This window comes from Chrysemys picta, chromosome 19 (genome assembly GCF_011386835.1).
Source record: "Chrysemys picta bellii isolate R12L10 chromosome 19, ASM1138683v2, whole genome shotgun sequence".
Classification (NCBI taxonomy): Eukaryota; Metazoa; Chordata; order Testudines; family Emydidae; genus Chrysemys; species Chrysemys picta.
This window is the reverse complement of record NC_088809.1, coordinates 1,207,385-1,226,451: the sequence shown is the minus strand read 5'-3', so window position 1 is coordinate 1,226,451 and position 19,067 is coordinate 1,207,385. Positions and strand designations below refer to the sequence as shown.

Genomic DNA, 19,067 nt, shown 5'->3' with positions numbered 1-19,067 from the left:
AGACCCACCATCTCCATCAGGGCCGTTCTTGGCACGGCCACAATGCCCTGCAGTTGATGAGTGGGAGTGCAGATGTCTGCAGGGAGCCCAGATCCCGCACATAGCAGTTTTGTGTGCTGTAAACAAGGCATGGGGCTACAGAGGGAGACTGCAGAGATCCCAGCCTTCTGACCTCAGATCCTAGGAAGAGAATTGAACTCCTTTTATGGTGTAATTATTGCATCAGGTAATTAAGCTGTAAAGTTTCTACAGTAATTAAACCACAAAATGAGCCCAATTTGCTGCTGGTGTAAACTAGCACAGTTCTACTTACTTTTAGAGTGGCACCAGCTTACACCAGCGGAGTATGCTGCCCCTACTCTGGTCAGGTGATGTCACCTCACAAGAACCCAGATCTGAACTCCTCACTCACGCAGAACCTCCCCCTGAGCTGTTGGCCTGGAATTAGACGTTCAGGATTGGGGCCAAATTCACAAAAAAGGAGATGCACTAGGAGCTTTTCTACACAATGCCTTAGTCTGCACTGGCTGGGACATACATTCCAATGTGCACATTAACCCAGCACTGTTTGAAACGGGAGTATATTAATGTGCACTAGGGAACTTCAGCAGGGACCACACAGGCCAGTTAGGGCACAACGTGCTAGCATGCACTAGAATTAACAGCCCAGCTAGTGCGGACTAAGGCCTTGTGTAGACAGACTTCACATTGATCTCACTAAGAAATGGATGGAACTGTTGATAGCAAGCTGGTCCCTACTATGGTATCACCAACAGTGGAAGAAGATGATGTCGTCAGGGAGCCCTTTAGGAACAATATTACTGAGACTAACATGTCTACGTTATAACGTTCAATCATGTCTGAAGAAGGTTGTCAAGACTTATCTGGCATGGTGCTGGCCAGGAGAGGCTCATCAGCACACACCACGACAAATCATGGCCAGCAACTTGTCGCTAAGTTGATTCTTCACAATCACATTCAAAGGAAACACAATAATATTACTTAATGTAGACAAGTCCTTACGCAAAACAGATTCAGGGAAACTTGGAGTCCTTGTGAAGCCGTTCATTTAAACCCCACAGCTTCCAGGTGCCGGATTCAGTGTGCAGTCTTCTTCAAATGTCTTTGCCACCGCTGCAAGAATGCTTCAGAAAGGCCACGTGACTGGCAACAGTTCATACAGAATATAAATGTGGTCAGTGCTCTGTGTAAATCACAAGGCTGGCGTGTCTGGGATCTTAAAAGACTTCAGTCTCAGATTCTTTCCACCTCACTGTGGACACTTGCTCTTTAATGGCATTTTGGGGTCTATCAAGTTGAAATGTTGACTGTCTCTGAAAACGATGCTAACAGAGGAAAGCTTTTCTATTTGTTCACAATATAATTGATGAAACACAGTGACACAGAAATGTGGCCAAAAGCAGATGTGTCTTCCTTAAAAAGCCAGCTCAAGATAGTGGATATTGAGGTCCATGCCACAAAAGCAACATCTGAAACAGAGGACCAATTTGAGTTCCTGATTCCAGAAAGCACCCCTATTTGGGACAGCACTGAAGCACATGCCAAAATTTAAGTATGTGCTTAAGTCCCACTGAACATGCTTCAGTACTGTCCTGAATAGGGATAGACATAAGCACAGACTTTCCTAAAGTAAGGCCTGAAGCATTAGTACAGTTCTGGCACCAGCAAAACAGCTACAAATAATGTCATGAAACCCAAAATCCAATGTGCAAAGACACTGAGGAAAATCAAACACAAGAACCTCACTGCCTTCAGAGGGACTCCCGCAACTCAGATTCTGAAAAGGATAAGTGCCATTGTTGTACTTATTGTGCAGAAAACCCTCTGTCAACTTTTGTTTTCTTGGGTGATGAGGTTAAGCGGGACCCAAAGGAACATTTCATACCTTAAAATGATGCTAGAGTAATCTCTTGTAATGTCAGCGCATGCAACAGGAATTCTTGGTGGAATACACAATAAACAGACGTAACACAGGTAAAGGCTCTTTGCATTGATTTCATTGTTCCTCTTGTGTGTATATAGTGACATAAATATCCATTTCAATTTGTCTGTTTTATAAAGTACCTGCAAATAGATATTGTCTGCACTAATGTAAATTTCCTTCCAGGGTATATGCCTGGTTGCTTTACTGAGCTCAATAACGGACACATGATTACAGCTTTGTATAACATTCCTTAGCAATTAATCTTAACTTGTAACTACAGTAAAGTAAAGGTGGACTATACAATGCGCAGCAGGCCAAGGAGAGAAACAAGCTCTAGAAATCAGTCACTGATTCATGAACTTGCACTTGAAGTGTAACACAGCTGCAGGAGCCCTGTCTTAATGACTGCATATCTTGTAATCACCACTCATGGACACTGTCTGGGATACAGAGTGGGACACACAACTACATGAATCCAAGATTTCAGCAAGATTGTAGAAAAAATTGTATAATATTCACTTCCATTGTTTGAGAATCAGTGTCTGACAATGTGTCTGACGCATGACTAGCAACAGTTCATACAGGATATGAATGCGTCTGACGTCAGCATGCGTCTGACGAAGTGGGTATTCACCCACGAAAGCTTATGCTCCAATACGTCTGTTAGTCTATAAGGTGCCACAGGACTCTTTGTCGCTTTTTACAGATCCAGACTAACATGGCTACCCCTCTGATAAGTGTCTGACAATGTAATTAAAGACTATATCATAATGCATGTGAACAGAATTAATCTTCACTTTGGTGCTTAATCAAGCAACCTATCATTCTTTAATCTAGTGATTTTCTCCAAATAGTATCCTATGCACATCTGCCTTGATATTAATGTTGTGTTTCTATAGTAATATTGCCAACATTTGTTTTATTGGAAAGTATTTTGTGTCTGGAGGAATTATGAGTTTTGGGAGTTTTCCACAGAAATTAGCAGGCCCATTAAACTCACCGATTACATAAGAACATAAGAACGGCCACATTGGGTCAGACCAAAGGTCCATCCAGCCTAGTATCCTGTCTACTGACAGTGGCCAATGCCAGGTGCCCCAGAGGGAGTGAACCTAACAGGTAATGATCAAGTGATCTCTCTCCTGCCATCCATCTCCACCCTCTGACAAACAGAGGCTAGGGACACCATTCCTTACCCATCCTGGCTAATAGCCATTAATGGACTTAACCTCCATGAATTTATCCAGTTCTCTTTTAAACCCTGTTATAGTCCTAGCCTTCACAACCTCCTCAGGCAAGGAGTTCCACAGGTTGACATGCACTGTGTGAAGAAGAACTTCCTTTTATTTATTTTAAACCTGCTGCCCATTAATTTCATTTGGTGGCCCCTAGTTCTTATATTATGGGAACAAGTAAATAACTTTTCCTTATTCACTTTCTCCACACCACTCATGATTTTATATACCTCTATCATATCCCCCCTTAGTCTCCTCTTTTCCAAGCTGAAAAGTCCTAGCCTCTTTAATCTCTCCTCATATGGGACCCATTCCAAACCCCTAATCATTTTAGTTGCCCTTTTCTGAACTTTTTCTAATGCCAGTATATCTTTTTTGAGATGAGGAGACCACATCTGTACGCAGTATTCAAGATGTGGCATATCATGGGTTTATATAAGGGCAATAAGATATTCCCCATCTTATTTTCTATCCCTTTTTAATGATTCCTAACATCCTGTTTGCTTTTATGACTGCCACCAAACACTTTGTGGACGTCTTCAGAGAACTATCCATGATGACTCCAAGATCTCTTTCCTGATTCATTGTAGCTAAATTAACCCCCATCATATTGTATGTATAGTTGGGGTTATTTTTTCCAATGTGCATTACTTTACATTTTTCCACATTAAATTTCATTTGCCATTTTGTTGCCCAATCATTTAGTTTTGTGAGATCTTTTTGAAGTTCTTCACAGTCTGCTTTGGTCTTAACTATCTTGAGCAGTTTAGTATTGTCTGCAAATTTTGCCACCTCACTGTTTTCCCCTTTCTCCAGATCATTTATGAATAAGTTGAATAGGACTGGTCCTAGGACTGACCCTTGGGGAACACCACTAGTTACCCCTCTCCATTCTGAGAATTTACCATTTATTCCTACCCTTTGTTCCCTGTCTTTTAACCAGTTCTCAATCCATGAAAGGATCTTCCCTCTTGTCCCATGACAACTTAATTTACGTAAGAGCCTTTGGTGAGGGACCTTGTCAAAGACTTTCTGGAAATCTAAGTACACTATGTCCACTGGATCCCCCTTGCCCACATGTCTGTTGACCCCTTCAAAGAACTCTAATAGATTAGTAAGACATGATTTCCCTTTACAGAAACCATGTTGACTTTTGCCCAAGTTATGTTCTTCTATGTGGCTGACAATTTTATTCTTTACTATTGTTTCAACTAATTTGCCCGGTACTGACGTTGGACTTACCAGTTTGTAATTGCCGGGATCACCTCTAGAGCCCTTTTTAAATATTGGCGTTCTTCCAGTTATCTTCCCGTCATTGGGTACAGACGCCAATTTAAAGGACAGGTTACAAACCATAGTTGTTAGTTCCGCAATTTCACATTTGAGTTCTTTCAGTTTCTTTGAGTTCTAGCGTTACTTCTTAAAAATGTCACTCTTGTGAACTAATCGCATAGTTTTTCAGAAGCCCAAAAGGGAAGGTGGGTTTTTAATCTTGCCTTTTTTTTTTCACCCAGTCACTGGAGAGAAAATGATCATGTCACGGCAGGACAGTCTCATGGTTGAATCAGGGCACTGGTAGTCAGGATACCTCAGTTTTGTTCTAAGCTCTTGGAGGCAATGCAGCATCCTGGGAATATGAGGAATATGAGGCAGGAGGCTGAATTAATTAATAATATCTGTATAAAGCTCTAAGATCCTCAGATGGCAGATGTTAAATAACTACATTACCCAGCACAGTTACAATCTTATTGTGCAATTTACAAGCCCAATGTGTGAATGCTCTGAAAGAATCAGTGACCTACTACTGTTATGAGATTACTTTCCAGACAGGGGTGAAAGTAAGCCACTACGGTCCAGTACGGCATACCGGCAAGAGCCAGTACGCCGTGCCGGACTGCACCGGCTTCCGCAGCGGGGATTTCAAGGGCCCAGTGCTCTGGCCGCTGCTGGGAGCCCTGAGCCCTTTAAATCCCTCCCCGCTCCCCCCCGCCCTGGGTAGTGACTGCCGGGCTGGGGCCGGGATTTAAAGGGCCCAGAGCTCCGCGGCGGCCAGAGCCCCGGGCCCTTTAATTTGCCCCTGAGCCCCAGGGGTTCCCAGCCACCTCTGCAGCTGGGAGCCCTGGAGTGATTTAAAGGCCTTGGGGCTCCCAGCCACAGCCGGTGCCCCAGGGCCTTTAAATCCTGAGAGGGCCCGCCTCTTCTGGTTGAGGCCACGCCTCTTCCGGGTGAGGCAATGCCCCCACTCAGGACTCTGGCCGTACTAGTAAGTCCTGTAAGTTACTTTCACCCCTGTTTCCAGACCCTGTAATCAGTCATTTGTCATTTTTTTTCAAAACTTCAATTGCCCAAAGAAATATGGTGGCTGTTGATGTAATATAGACGAGGCCTACTTCACTTACATTATAAAAACAGCCTGATTTCATAAGCAGGATGGAAGATGCAGAAAGCACAAGTGCAGTGGAGAGGAAGTTCTAAGGACAAGAAGAAATGAATTTCAATTCAGTGTAAGTCCATGTATAGCAACAGCCATAAATAAGGGGCAAGCAGCGATAAATACAGAGGGACATTGTTACCACACAAACAGTTCATAATGGAAACAGGATTTTTTAAAAAAGCTCATACCTCCCTTTACGTAACAGTTGATAGCAATTAAAGTGAATAAGAATGTTCTGATCATGGAACTGCAACCGAATCTGCATTTAGGAAAATACAGGGCCAGAGTCTTTGCTCAGGCCAAGCCGTGCTCAGTGTAGGACCAAGAGTGGGTATGCAGATAGAGGCAGCTTTAAACTGCAGCTGACCTCATCCCGGCCTTAATTTAGACCAACCGGCCCTCTGCCCGTGGCTCCAAGGGACTCCTGGATCAGCCAATGGCCAGGCGCAGAGGGTGGCATAAGAACTGTCATAGTGGCTCACCATCACCAAAGGATCCCTCAACAAAGAATCCCCCTAGGGCAGTTACAATGGGCTGATGGACGCTTTGAGCTGCAGAAAAGCGAGTCAGATTGCTCCCTTGATTCAGACTCAGTGTGTGCAAGAGGAACACCCCATTGTGTTAAATAATCAATAGTCCCGAGTTTTAACATCTCCATCTTCCTAGGAAGGGCTTTAGACTGAACTATCATCCGTACACTTCAGCATCTTCTTACCCTGAAGTATTGTACAGCAGTGGTTCTCAACCAGGGGTCCTGAGCCTCCTGGGGGGCCACAAGCAGGTTGCAGGGGATCCACCAAGCAGGACCAGTGTTAAACTCGCTGGGGCCCAGGGCAGACAGCTGAAGTCCCACTGCATGGGGCTGAAACCTGGGGCCCTGAACAACTTAGCTTCACGGTGTCCCCTGTGCCATGGGGCCCTGGGCACCAGCCCTGCTTGCTACCCCTTAATGCCGGCCCTGGCTTTTATATGCAGAAAACCAGTTATTGTGGCACAGGTGGGCTGTGGAGTTTTTATAGCATGTTTGGGGGGCCTCAGAAAGAAAAAGGTTGCGAACCCCTGTGTACAGTATCTGAGTGCATTGGTGGTGGGGAAGAGGGGCACTTTATTGTTTTTTTAATGTATTATAAACCAAGAGACTAGTCAATGGCAAAGTAATTTTTCTTCATTATAGTACTTTATGCTTTTATTTCCTAAATTTGCAATCAGACTCCAAAAGGGAGTTTTATTGCCAGCTCTTTGTGGCTAGTGGGAAGTCAGCCCTCAGCTACAGGCCTGTCTCTGGGACAGAAATGACAGTGCAAAAAGACCTCAGCTTACAAATTCTTCTTCTTCCTCCATAGCCACACATCCCTGGAAGCTCCATTTCCATTCCTCATTTCCACCGAAGCTCCCACAATTCTTCTGGCTGAGACGAGGTGCCGTACATGGGTGTCTGCCTGCTGAGAGGTGAGTTAGTGGTGCCATTTGGCAGTAGTGGAATTAGGGGTCCTGCAGCTCTCTCCATCCAGAGCTTGTGGTTAGTGGGTAAAAGCTGCATATGCTTCCTGGGGAAAGCAACAGCGGGGTAGACACACAAACATTATTCTCCCTCAAAAGAAGGATAACCTACTATTTCTGTATCTCAGCTGGGGGCTCAGGATAGACTCTGCCTGGCCTTGCATTCCTCTCCATTCTAGTTGCTGAAACTATAAAAATACTGTAGCAAACATGGACAAGAATTGTAAATATCAGGCTCTTTTGGAGGATGAACATCTCCAGCAATAATGTCATCCACCCGAAGTGAAGGACAAAAGGGGCTTGCCCTAGCTCTAGTCTAGGGCCTGGGTGTTTTGACCTGTAGTTGAGGGGATTAGCATTCAGCAGCACCAATGAGACCCCATGGGGGGTGGGAAGGAATACAGTGGGCCAGATTCTCAGCAGGTGTAAATTGGCACATATTCATTGACTTGAGTGGAGCAACAACAGTTTACACCAGCTGAGGATCTGGCCCAGTTACATAAACTAGAGAGCAAAACAGGTCACAGTAATGTTAATCTAAAGGCCAGAGTCTGAAATGTCAGATGATCGCAAAGGACCCAGCAAAATGCTCTTCTGAGAGGGACAGAGGGCCTAAAAACCAGCTTGCCTTCCTCCTGCATTGTGAATTGCTGTGCAGACTCATGAGGAGAGGTTACCTTGGGGTAACCATTCCAGCGAACTTATATGTGCACTATGCAAGAGTCTGCACACAGACAGTACATTGCTCTGAGTTGAGCTTTCCTCAGCTTTCAAGGACCCAGCATTTTTTACTTTCCTGAAATACAGCATTCTCGAGGTAAACGGGTTTAAATATCTTCCGATACAGCCAGGCTGGAGGGAAGATGAATGAAAGTAACTCAGCCAAAAATGGCTACAAGTTAAAGTTGCTAAGTTATTTTCAGCCTTTAAAAATAATTTCACATATTATGTAGGCCTGGCTTGTAGGCCTAACTTGCTTCATTTCTTAGTGGGCATAACTGGGAAGGTGAATGGAAGGTTAAGTTGTAAACAGGGCTTGACAAACAGTGTGCTGGAGTCCAGGATTTCTGTGCTAGCTAGACAAGAAGCAACGGTTTGATGCTAGGGACTATGGACAAGATAAACGTGGAATATAAAGATCAGGTTCCACACGAACAGCATATGGACAGAGCACACTGTATGGGATTGGCTCCTGCAAAGTAACCAATTCAATCCAAAAATGTGTGGTGTCATGTCCAGCAAATGCAATGTAACATAGAAATGTATGTAAAGGAAGAGGTTATCTTTGTAACTTTGGATGTGTGGAATGCCCTATACCCACCCCCTGTGCTTGAGTCTGATCAACTCAGCGTAGCTTTGCTATATGCCAAATAAGGAACCTGAGTGACAAAATCCAGAGTCAAACTGAATGTTTTGGAATGACGTGTTCTCCCAGTACTAGACAAGGTGTTTGGGACACGCCAAATGGAAAAGGTCTCAGAGGAAATCCCAACATATTATATTTTAATTGAAATTATTCCTGAATAACCTTAACAACAATCTGACTTTCCAGACTTTTGCTCAATTATTAACTATAACTTTATTTTACAACTGTTCTTTGAGAAGAGAGAAAACCTTACGGGGAAAACATTTTAATAAATTGTCAGTTTATCTTAAATGTATTCATCAATCACTAATGGGAATGTGGTTGAATGCTATCAAGTATCAGAGGGGTAGCCGTGTTAGTCTGGATCTGTAAAAAGCGACAAAGAGTCCTGTGGCACCTTATAGACTAACAGACGTATTGGAGCATGAGCTTTCGTGGGTGAATACCCACTTTGTCGGACATATTCACCCATGAAAGCTTATGCTCCAGTACGTCTGTGCCACAGGACTCTTTGTCGTTGAATGCTATGTTATAAGTAAGTAGTGACACAACAGTAAGTTCAGTGATTCTGTTTATAAGAAATAGAAAAATGTGAATGCTTAAAGTTCCATCTCCTTAGCTTTGCAACATAAATTATTTTTGCCACCAAGAAGTACATGAAGTACAGCAAGTCTTCATAAGCAAACACAGTTATATCAGTTGTGGTAAAATTGCTGAAACAGATTTTTTTTATTGTCATGGTCATTAACCTGATAGCTAGCCTGTAACAAACACATTCATTGTAAAACATTTCATCACCAGCTTGTTGAAGATTAATCATTTAATCATAAACCTGGCCAAGGTAAAAACTTAACTTTTTCATCACTAAAACATGCAAATTCACTTCTTGTTGATTCATGAACTCATTCAAGATTAATTAGTTCATCACCAGACAGGGCCCAGTCCCGCAAATGGTCAGAAACACACTGAAGTCACTTGGATTTCTTGTGTTGATCACTAGTTTAGGCCCTCAATTTGTAAGAAAATCTATAACAGGCTTTGGTTTTTTATTTTGAACCTGTGTTCTTCAAAACTAGCTTATGAACTAATAGGAAGGAGAAAATACAGAGGAAGTTTCATGGCATAAGTTTAAGTATTTGTTGCCCAAAAAAGACACAGTGCCAATTCCAACATGTGTAATGTCATGTAAATTAGGCCCTGATCCTCAGAACACTTGCACATGTTCTTACCAGGAACAGTTCCTTGATTTGATGGCCTTAAACATTCCCCTTCCCCCTCAGATTCCAAAATCAGAGGGGCCCAGATCCCCAAAGATATTTAGGCCCTAACTTCTACTGGAATACCTTTATGGGTCTGGACCTGGGTGTTTCTCTCTTAGGTGCTTTTGAATTTTCACCCCTGCTCTGCAGGCTCTACCCCTATGGAACTAAATTTGTTAGTCTCTAAGGTGCCACAAGTACCCCTGTTCTTTTTGCGGATACAGACTAACACGGCTGTTACTCTGAACCCTATGGAACTGGAATCGTGCCTTGACTGGAAGAGCTCACACAGCGCGCTGCTGGCTGCCATATCAGATAATAGGAGCTGAGTGCAATTTATTCTTTACAACTCCCCCCTCCCCCCATTTTAAAAACAGCCTTTTTCGAAACTCAAGACTTTTGCAAAGCTTTTGTTTTCAGCAAAACTTGTGTGTTCCTTTGTCAAAACCAGAAATGCTGACATCTATTCCCCCCCTCCCGAATTCAACAGAATGAATGTCTAAGGTTTAGGGGGGGGGGGGTAGTTTCACTGTCCCTTTTTTCAACTTTGGCTACTTTGAAACTTTTCCAAAGCTGAGGGAGGTTTGAGCAGGTGAAGAGCAGTAAAGGGGAAAAACTGGAGGAAATGACCCCTGGCCCCCATTCATTGAACTGCCCTCGCTCCCAGGAGGGTGGGGAGGGGAGAAGGAGACGAAGGGAATTAGCTCAAGTGGAAGCTGTGCTCCCAGATCCCGTGGACACGGAGCGGAAGGGCAGAGCCGAGGGGCCGGGGTTAAATGGAGACGGGCAAGGGCAGAGCCTGGGCACGGGGGTTCATTGCGGGGAAGGGCTAAGCGCATCGCCCGGGGATCTGTGTCCCCAGCCCGCAGGGCAGCCCCGCGCTCTCCCATGGATGCTGCCAGCGGAGGCGGCCCCGGCCGCCGGGCATGGGGGCCCTGGCGGGGAGGCGTCTGGCCGCCCTGGCCCCGGTCCTCTGCCGTCCCCTCCGGGCGGGGCCTGCCTCTCCTCCGCCTCCTGCCTCTGCGGGCGGCGCGCCGCGCTCCGCCGGCCCCCGCTATGGCCGACAGCCCGGGCCCCGCTGGCGGGGGGCGGCCGCGCTGCCCCCGGGCCGCCCCCACGGTGGAGCCGGTTCTCTTCCTGGGCACCGTGGCGCTGGGCTTGCAGGCCCCGCTCTGCACCCAGTACCTGTGGGAGCGGCTCGGGGCCGAGCTCGGCTACAACGGCTCCGCGGCCAGCGGCTCGCCCGGCTGCGGCAACGCGAGCGGCGCGGGGGACCCTCGGCAGCAGGTGGGCGGGGCGGGCCGGGCCGGGCCGGGCCGGGCCGGGCCGGGGGGTGGGGGCCCGGGAGCGGGCGGGCCCCAGAGGTGCTGGAACTAGGGGTGCTGGTTTGACGTAGCTGCCCCCCACCCCCTGTGCCCGCCAGGCACAGCTGGGAGGAGCTGGGCCATATTTTCGCACCTCCCTGCAAGAGGCGGTGTCTGCAGGCCAGGGTCAGACCCCAAGGCGATGGGTGCCAACATAGACCGTGATGGACAGATATTGTGCCATCCGGGGCCTCACCTACCTGTGTCTGTCCTTCTGTCTCAGGAAGTGGAGACCCTGGCTTCCCATTGGAACCTCTACATCAACCTGGCAGGCTTCTTTGTGGGTCTCTTCTCGGTGACTCTCTTTGGGCCATGGAGTGACAGCGTAGGTCGGCGTCCAGCGCTTATCCTGCCCGCCGTGGGCATGGCCTTGCAGGCTGCCATCTATCTTCTTGTCATGTACCTGAGGCTACATGTTGGCTACTTCCTGCTTGGGCGCATCCTGTGCGGCCTCATGGGGGACTACAACCTCATCCTGGCCAGCTGCTTTGCCTACGTGGCTGACATCAGTGACCAGCGTTCCCGTACGTTCCGCGTCGCCATTCTGGAGGCGTGCCTGGGTGTGGCAGGCATGCTGGCCAGCATCATCGGAGGGCAGTGGCGCAAAGCTCAGGGCTACATCAATCCCTTCTGGCTCGTGTTTGCTGTCAGTCTTGCCACTGCCCTCTATGCTGCTCTTTGTCTCCAGGAATCGGTGAAGGAGAGGAAACCGGCCAAGCTGTTCACCCTCAGTCACTATATGTCTGTGTACAAGCTGTATGCAGCCCCAGGGTACCAGAGATCCAGGCAGAAGCTCGCTCTCTACTCTCTGACGTTCTTTCTCATTGTCACCATCCACTTTGGAGCCAGGGACGTCTTTGTCCTATACGAACTCAGCTCCCCTCTCTGCTGGGGCTCTGATATGATTGGCTATGGCTCAGCGGCTAGTTACCTGACGTACCTGAGCAGCCTGGCAGGGCTGCGGGCACTGCAGCTGTGCCTTGAAGACACCTGGGTAGCGGAGTTAGGATTGCTCTCCAACATCTCGGGCCTGGTTGTGATTTCACTTGCTTCTACAACACCACTGATGTTCACAGGTGATGCTGAATCCCAAAATCCAGGTAGCTTAAAAATTGCCAGAGGAGTGAGGAGAGGATGGCAGCCTCTTGGAAAGACAGAAAGGCAGAGTAGACGTCCCCAAAGTATCCACATACCAAAATTGCTGAGATCACCAGCCTGTCACACCTTGTATTTACTGTCACCACCAGGTGGTGGTGCTGCAGCTAGAGGGAGTCACTACAGACAGTTGTAGACCAACCAGAAGCCACACAAACCAGGTATCTTAAGCTGTCCTCAAAGGGGCCATAGAAGGAGGCGGGCTGAAGGGCGCGCATGGGCTAATGGGCAGGAGGATGGCAGTCTCCCTGGCAGCTACAGGTGCTTTATTTGTGGGGTTGGTTTTGTTTTAAGCTAGCAATGTTATTCCACAGATAAGAAAACCTCCTGCATGTGTCTTATTTCTCACTCACAGGTTATGGCATCCTGTTTCTTTCAATGGCAGCCACTCCAGTGATCCGGGCAAAGCTGTCCAAACTGGTGGATGAGAAAGATCAGGGTAAGTGATCAACCAGTATAACCCACAGCAGGCCCTGAAACATTCAACCTAGTGATGTCTGCGCGACACATTAAAAACCAAACAACCCAAGGAGTGTGCCTCAGCCTCTCCCGGCAGGAGGCACCAAAAGGACCAGGTCAGGGAATCTCTGCATTCTTCTGACCCCTCCCCCCCCCGGCACATGCACACATCCCCAGGCCCTGCGCAGGACAGGCATTGTGGGCAGTTTTTCTAGGCAATACAGTGAACCTACTTGGGACTAAAATGTGCAGAGGAAGATGTAGTCAAAGTGAAAAGCATCACATTAAAGTTTGGGGCTGGGTCACTGATGACCTCCCCCTGGTCTCAAAACCTTTCACAGGAACAGGAGTTAGACTGGGTTGAAAAATAAACTCTGGAAACACTAGTAACCCCCGGTATGGCTTTGGCCTGTGTGAGCTGGCAACAACTGGAAGAACTCAGCACTACTAAAGGATGTGACCACAGGATGTAGGGTTACCCTTCTCCATAACACTGGGGAAAGCCGGGCCTCTTTGCCTCCTGTACATGGACCTGGCTGGAAATGCCACTGCAGAGTCAGGAGAGGGGAGGAGGGGCTTAGTGCAGTCACTTGCAGCCCAGTGATTAAATGAAAGTCCTGGTTCCTCCAAGCGGCTAACGTGGGCCCCTCTTAGAATGAAGCTAGTGTAAATTGGATTCCAAGGTTATAAACTGAAACCTGCAGTATCTCTGCTGGGTTTAATATTTATTGAATGATAAAATGTCCTGGGCACTTACATTTAGCTAGTTTCTGCCTCATGGGATTTACAGTCCGTCTGATGCAGCATCCAAATTCAGCACTGTGGTGAGTGCAACTCGTGGAGGGCAGTGGAGTTATCCTACTCACACTCGGGCTGAACTTGGCCCATCATGCCTGTCTCTGCTCTCAGCCCTTGGCACCTGCACTGCAGAGAAAAAGGGCCACCTCCTGATCTGAGTGAAAATATTTTACTAAGATCCAGATTGAAATGCACCGAGATGGTCAGGTGTGTTCAGTCTAAGGGGGCCAAAAGAGGAGCCTCATTGCTAAGCTCTGACCTTGGTGTCCTTCCAGGTGCTCTTTTTGCCTCTGTTGCCTGCGTGGAAGGTCTCTGCTCACTTGTGGCCACAGGAGTGTTCAACTCTCTCTACCCTGCAAGCCTGCACTTCATGAAGGGATTCCCCTTTCTCTTTGGGGCAATCATTCTGCTCGTTCCAGCTGCTCTTATTGGGTAACTCAGATCCTGGTCTTATAAGTCAGTCTAAAAGCCTTTGTATGTGGCTCTGTAGTGGCTGGTGGGGTCCCTTGCAGGACACTGGCTTGTGAGAGGCCTTTACAAGGCTTGTCTAAATGCTGCTAATTGGAAGAAGTTTGGTGCCACAGGAGGCAGATGTCCAAGTATCTCAACTGGGGAAACCTCTGCCAAGTTCTCTCTTGGCTCACAAGTAAATTGATTTCAGTGGGATTCTTCCTACTCACTATGTGTCCACATTGCAGCCCCACCTACACACACACCCTGCACTCCATGTGAGTGTGGATGGTGGGGGGCGGAAGCGGCTCAGAACGGAGTTGCATTTCAAGCGCTGAATGTGGGCCCTGGGAGTGGAACGGCAGGGGCTGTGCCAGCTCCGGATTAAGGCACATTGTCACAGCTACATATGCAATGCTCATGCGGCGCCTGCCTGCACTGCGCTGGCTCTAGCCACTAGCTGTCATTCCATTCAAACATGATCGTTTATTTTTCTTGCTTTATATCTTCCTGAGCCCTGTGCTGCCCCAGAGGTCGGCACCAATCCACAGAGCGCCGGCGGCGGTGCGAGGCGGGGAGCTGGGAGCTTTGGCGCAATATTGCTCTTTCACCCCTTCCTCCAGCAGCTGCTGTAGGGAAGAGCTTGGGCACCCTCAACAGCTTGTCTGCCTTCAATTGCCACGCTAGTTAAAGCAAGAGAGTGAGGTTGCTTTTGACCTTGTCAGTGCTGGGAGGCCAGGGTGGGTTTACAGGAGAAGTGCATTAATGGCTGGCCCTAGGGAGTTTTTCTGGCAGGGCCATTTCCTCTCTGTTCCCTTGAGATTTTAAAGCCCTTGCTTTGTGCAGGCAGAGCTCTGACGCTGTCCATTCTCTCTTAGGTGGATAGAAATCTCGGACACCACACCCGAATACGGTCACTTTACAGATGCTTCCTGATCCCCCACACAAGGCTAAGCACTGATTCACCAAAAGAAAATTATTTGTGTGGCTGAGCAAACCGGTCGGAAAGCTGCTGCTTATTCTGCTGGGACGATTTGACCAATGAGCGTGAGAGATCTCTAAGGTTCTTGCTTATTTAAAGTTCCAAGTAGCTGGAAATCGTGGCTTTAATCAGCCAGTAAAAACACGATCCTGCCAGCAGGGCTAGCTCCTCATGGTCCTGCTGGCTCGGCCTGTCTGGGAAAACACCAGTGAGTTTAAAAATAAAGGGGTAGAAAGAGCTGCTGTTGATGCCCATTTGCAGGTGACAGAGGAGTGAAAACTAACAGGGCATGCTGGCGGCCCAGGGGGGAACGTACGCTCCTGCTGAGGGGTTGCGAGTGATGCCAGGGAGCAACTTCCCCTCTGAACAGAGTGAGCTCTTCCCTGTTGAGTGGCCAATAAGCCGTTAATATGGAAAAAGAAACTCGAGACCAAATGCACCTCTCCCTCCAGGAAGAGATGGCCCCTGAAGGGCACAACGGAAGTAGAGGAAGCCCAGCACTGGCTGAATAGACTGTAGAGAGAGGGAGGCAGGCCCCCGGCCCCCGTCTGCACCAGGGTAACAGACTTGTTTTGCACGTTACTGCTCAGGCCAGGCTCTTGTAGCAGTGCTGAGAGTGAGAAGCAAGTCTTCCCAGGAGTGTGTGAGCATCTGGAGGGACATTCTCCCTTCCTGCCTGTCTAGCTGCAGAACCCATTCATGGGGCCCTTTGGAAGCACTAATGGCACTGCACACAATTCCCGTGGAGCTCAGCTGTTAGCCTCAGCTGCAGTGCAGTGTGTGCCGCTGAGCGGGGAAGTGCCAAGGCCCTTCCCCTAGTGCCCTTCAGCCCAGGATTTCAAAGTTCTTTGCAAAGGTGGGCTGTGCAGGTTGGAACCTGAGGTAGACGGGTTAAAGCTAAACCTGTCCCATCATCCATAACTGTGGGCACCTAAGTTCAATAACTGTGGATTAAGTGACTTCCCAAGGCCACAGAGTAAGTGAATGGCAGAGCCAGGACCAGTCTCATCCCATCACTAGGCTGAGCTGGATGTGGGAGCAGGGCGGGGGGTGTATTTGCAGGGCGGGGGGTGTATTTGCAGGGGGAAAATATATGTTCTGTGGGACGTACTCTTCTGTCAGCGAGCTGACTGCTGCTCCTCTTCCCAGAGGGTGACAGGTGCCATCATATCTTCACGTTGTCACTCGCTCAGCTATCCCCTGCTGGGGTAGTACCACCTCTCCCCAGCCCATGGGTGTTCAAAGCCTTCACAGCTGTTCTTCTAACAGCTGTTAAACTTGTTTCCTCTTGATTATATGATCTGTACAGTAACTAAGAGGCACTGCTGATAACAAACCCCTTATGCAAGGCTCCAAGGTGCTGCCAGTGCCGTTTTCTAATCAGATTTATGACAAGGACAAGATTGCTCATTCCCAGAATAGCAAGTCCCTAGTTCCTCTCGTGGCCCATAAAGGCTGGCCTTGGCAGCAGAGTTCTTTTATAGAATCATAAACGTTTAAGGGTGGAAGGGACCTTGAGCGGTTGTTTTCTAGCTCAGCCCCCTGTGCTGAGGCAGGACCAAGGAAACCTCGACCATCTGTGGCAGGTGTCTGCTTATAAACACTCCTAGGGGTGGGGATCCTACAGGGTAACACATTCCAATACTTAACTATCCTTACTGTTAGAATGTTTTCCCTAATAGCTAACCTAAATCTCCCCGGCTGCAGATTAAGCCCATTACTACTTGTCCTACATGGAGAACAATTGATCACCGTCCTCTTTATAACAGCCCTGAACACATTTGAAGACTGTCGTCTTTTCTCAAAACTAAACATACCCATTTTCTAAATGTTTCCTCATAGGTCAGGTTTTCTAAACCTTTTATCGTTTGTGTTGCTATCCTGTGGACTCTCTCCAGTTTGTCCAGACTTCCTTCCCCGCTTATCTCTCTCCGTTATTCTCCTGCTTTTCTCTCTTGGGTTGAAGACTTTGGAGAGAAAAGCAGCAGCAAATAATCTGATGCCAGGTGAAGAATGAGCTCATCAAAGAGCCTGGAGCCATAAAGATTAGAGATGATCCCCTGAGACTTGCTAGCAGCAGCTACACACTGGGTTAACCTTTTCCTGGGCACTGGAGTGAAGCTCACAGCAGCTCTGATTCTGTTACCTGCCTGTAAATATAATAGGCAGTGTTTGCCAAATCAGCCCAAGCTCTTGTTTCGCCTCTGCTGGAGTGGGGAGTGGGGAGAGAAGGAGCAGGCAGCAGGAAGGTGCGTGAGGGGAGAATGGGAGAAGCAGAGCCGTGGTCGGATGCTTTATGTCAATATAAAGCTCAGTGCTGGGGCTGCCTGTGCAACTCTGAGCTTAGGGCCTACGCTGACTTTCCCTACAAACGGGGCATGCTGGGAGTTCAGGGCTGTGGATGAATTTGTATCTGAATTCCTCAAGGCAGCATCAGGCCACTAAATCCTAGCTGGTCCCCTTGGGCTGCAGGTCCGTTTTCCTGGCCAGGATCACCAGCTGGCAGTGTCTGTGCAGTTCGATTTCACTGGTCCCACCATGCTCGCTTTGTGTGTCAGTCACCCACTGTGTGTAAAGGAAGAATCCAATAGGATTTATGGAAGAACAACAGCTCTTTTTGTTGGCTCTCCTCCCAGATCCTCAAGCATGGGGCCAGTGCACGACCTACCACAGCGTGGCTGTGAGCAGCAGGTATGGGTGTCCTTAGAATACAATGGGTACCATGCTCACTCACATTAATCCCAAACCTGCCCACGACATCCAGGGCCAGGGTAAAAGGGAGGCTGGGAGCCTTTCTAGTCTATATTATACAGGTTCTTGGATTGCCCTCAGCACCTTCTGCTCACGCATGAAGGAACACGGCTAGCAGCTGCCTCCTGTGGTTTGTTCTGTCTCTCGCCCTCTTTCCGGGAGAGAATATGTGGGCAGTGGAATGTTTTGGTAGGGTTCCCCCCTCGCTATAGCCACGCTGCTCGGTCTGCGTTAGAGAAGGCAGGTCGGCGCAGTGCCTCGGGGAGTGGGAATTTGGGCTGATCCTTAGCTCCTGGGGAGTTTGTGCACAGTCTCCGACCAGCCCCCCAGCAAGCTCTGTCTCCCACACAGACCAACTTTGTCCTCATGGTAGGAAGTTCCACTGTGCCTGAGAGGTGGAGTTGTTTGCCGTGGCTCTCATCCTGTGCCTTAGGCTTTACAGGTCCTTGTCTTTGACTCTCTTGGCTATGGGAAGCCAGTGTAAAGGGTGGAGGACAGGCTGAATGGGCTCACAGTAGCCCGTGATGCTGAGGAGACGTACTGCAGCATCTTGTACTAGCTGGAGTTTCCTAAGGCCTGATGGTTCATGCCTTCCCAAGGGAGAAGTCTGGCTGGCCTTGATGAGCAATGGTGCCCTCTTGCCCTAAAATCCACGCAGGTGACTCTGGGCCAGTGCAGCGTACAACAGGCTCCGCCCCTTCATTCAGCACATGGGGAGGAGAGGCCTGAGTGGGGCCTGCAGTGCTGCTGGGGTTAGACTCTCCAGTCGGATCCCAAAGTGACATGCGCTGGGCTCCTCCCCACCCCGTAGGCTTGGGTGGCAGAGAAGGTGCAGGCCGGAGGGAGCAGAGCCTAGGCAGGCTGTGTCCCTGTGCCTATGGCTGTCTTGGATCACATCAGCTGCAGGCGCATTGCTGTGCCACCCCACCTGCTGCTGGCCTGTGGCATCACTCACTCAAACCCCAATGCCTCTAATTGAAAGCAATTCTTCATTCAGGAGCCCATCATCTCCACTCATTAATAATGAATGTTCCTTCACCGCATCCCATTTTCTTTGGACCCATCTCGTGTGGCTGGAGCCTGCCGGCTTGTGGGCAGAGAGGGCTCGGCGGCTGTAACTGCTCCGCAGCGTTGCTGAGACTAAGCAACCTGCTCAGTGCTCGGGTGGGTGGCTCCTGTACCCAGAGTGCTGTGCAGAGGCCCCCGGGCGTTTACCCGCCGTGGGCCTGACGCTCCAGCCAGGCTTGAAGCGTTTGCGCTGCGCTCTGCGGGGGCTGCTGCAGGAGCTGCCCTGTGAATGGAAGCAGGAAGGAACAGGCAGGAGAGCTGCAGTGAAGATGGGGATGAGAAGTGATGTCTGTGGTACCCG

General features: G+C 48.7%; 1 protein-coding gene and 1 long non-coding RNA gene across 4 annotated transcripts; one reads left to right on the top strand and one right to left on the bottom strand.

Moving 5' to 3' along the window:
* Nucleotides 1-4,648: 4,648 nt before the first annotated feature.
* LOC101941851 (uncharacterized) lies at nt 4,649-11,430 on the bottom strand. Its single transcript, XR_002888933.3, has 4 exons — nt 11,304-11,430; nt 6,935-7,056; nt 5,580-5,651; nt 4,649-4,807 (listed from the first exon to the last, which is right to left on the bottom strand). It is a non-coding gene; the product is annotated as an uncharacterized LOC101941851 (long non-coding RNA).
* Nucleotides 10,544-15,184, top strand: SLC46A1 (solute carrier family 46 member 1). Of its 3 annotated transcripts, none has more exons than XR_010593960.1 (5): nt 10,544-11,026; nt 11,327-12,419; nt 12,614-12,697; nt 13,791-13,947; nt 14,844-15,184. XR_010593960.1 is itself a non-coding variant. In XM_024105966.3 (5 exons), the coding sequence occupies exons 1-5, from the start codon at nt 10,628-10,630 to the stop codon at nt 14,899-14,901; spliced, it is 1,575 nt and encodes a 524-aa protein (XP_023961734.3). In that variant the 5' UTR covers nt 10,546-10,627; the 3' UTR covers nt 14,902-15,184. The 3 variants fall into 3 exon arrangements, 2 of the variants coding, with proteins under 2 accessions (XP_023961734.3, XP_065429499.1); XM_024105966.3 differs by having other exon boundaries at nt 10,546-11,026; nt 11,327-12,203; XM_065573427.1 differs by having other exon boundaries at nt 10,550-11,026; nt 11,327-12,179.
* Nucleotides 15,185-19,067: the final 3,883 nt, after the last annotated feature.

Excerpts from the sequence above, each read along its gene's own strand:
- SLC46A1 (XM_024105966.3), top strand. The coding sequence starts at position 10,628 with ATGGATGCTGCCAGCGGAGGCGGCCCCGGCCGCCGGGCATGGGGGCCC. Across the intron at positions 11,027-11,326 it reads CGGGGGACCCTCGGCAGCAG|GAAGTGGAGACCCTGGCTTC; the intron begins GTGGGCGGGGCG and ends CTTCTGTCTCAG. Across the intron at positions 12,698-13,790 it reads GGTGGATGAGAAAGATCAGG|GTGCTCTTTTTGCCTCTGTT; the intron begins GTAAGTGATCAA and ends GTGTCCTTCCAG.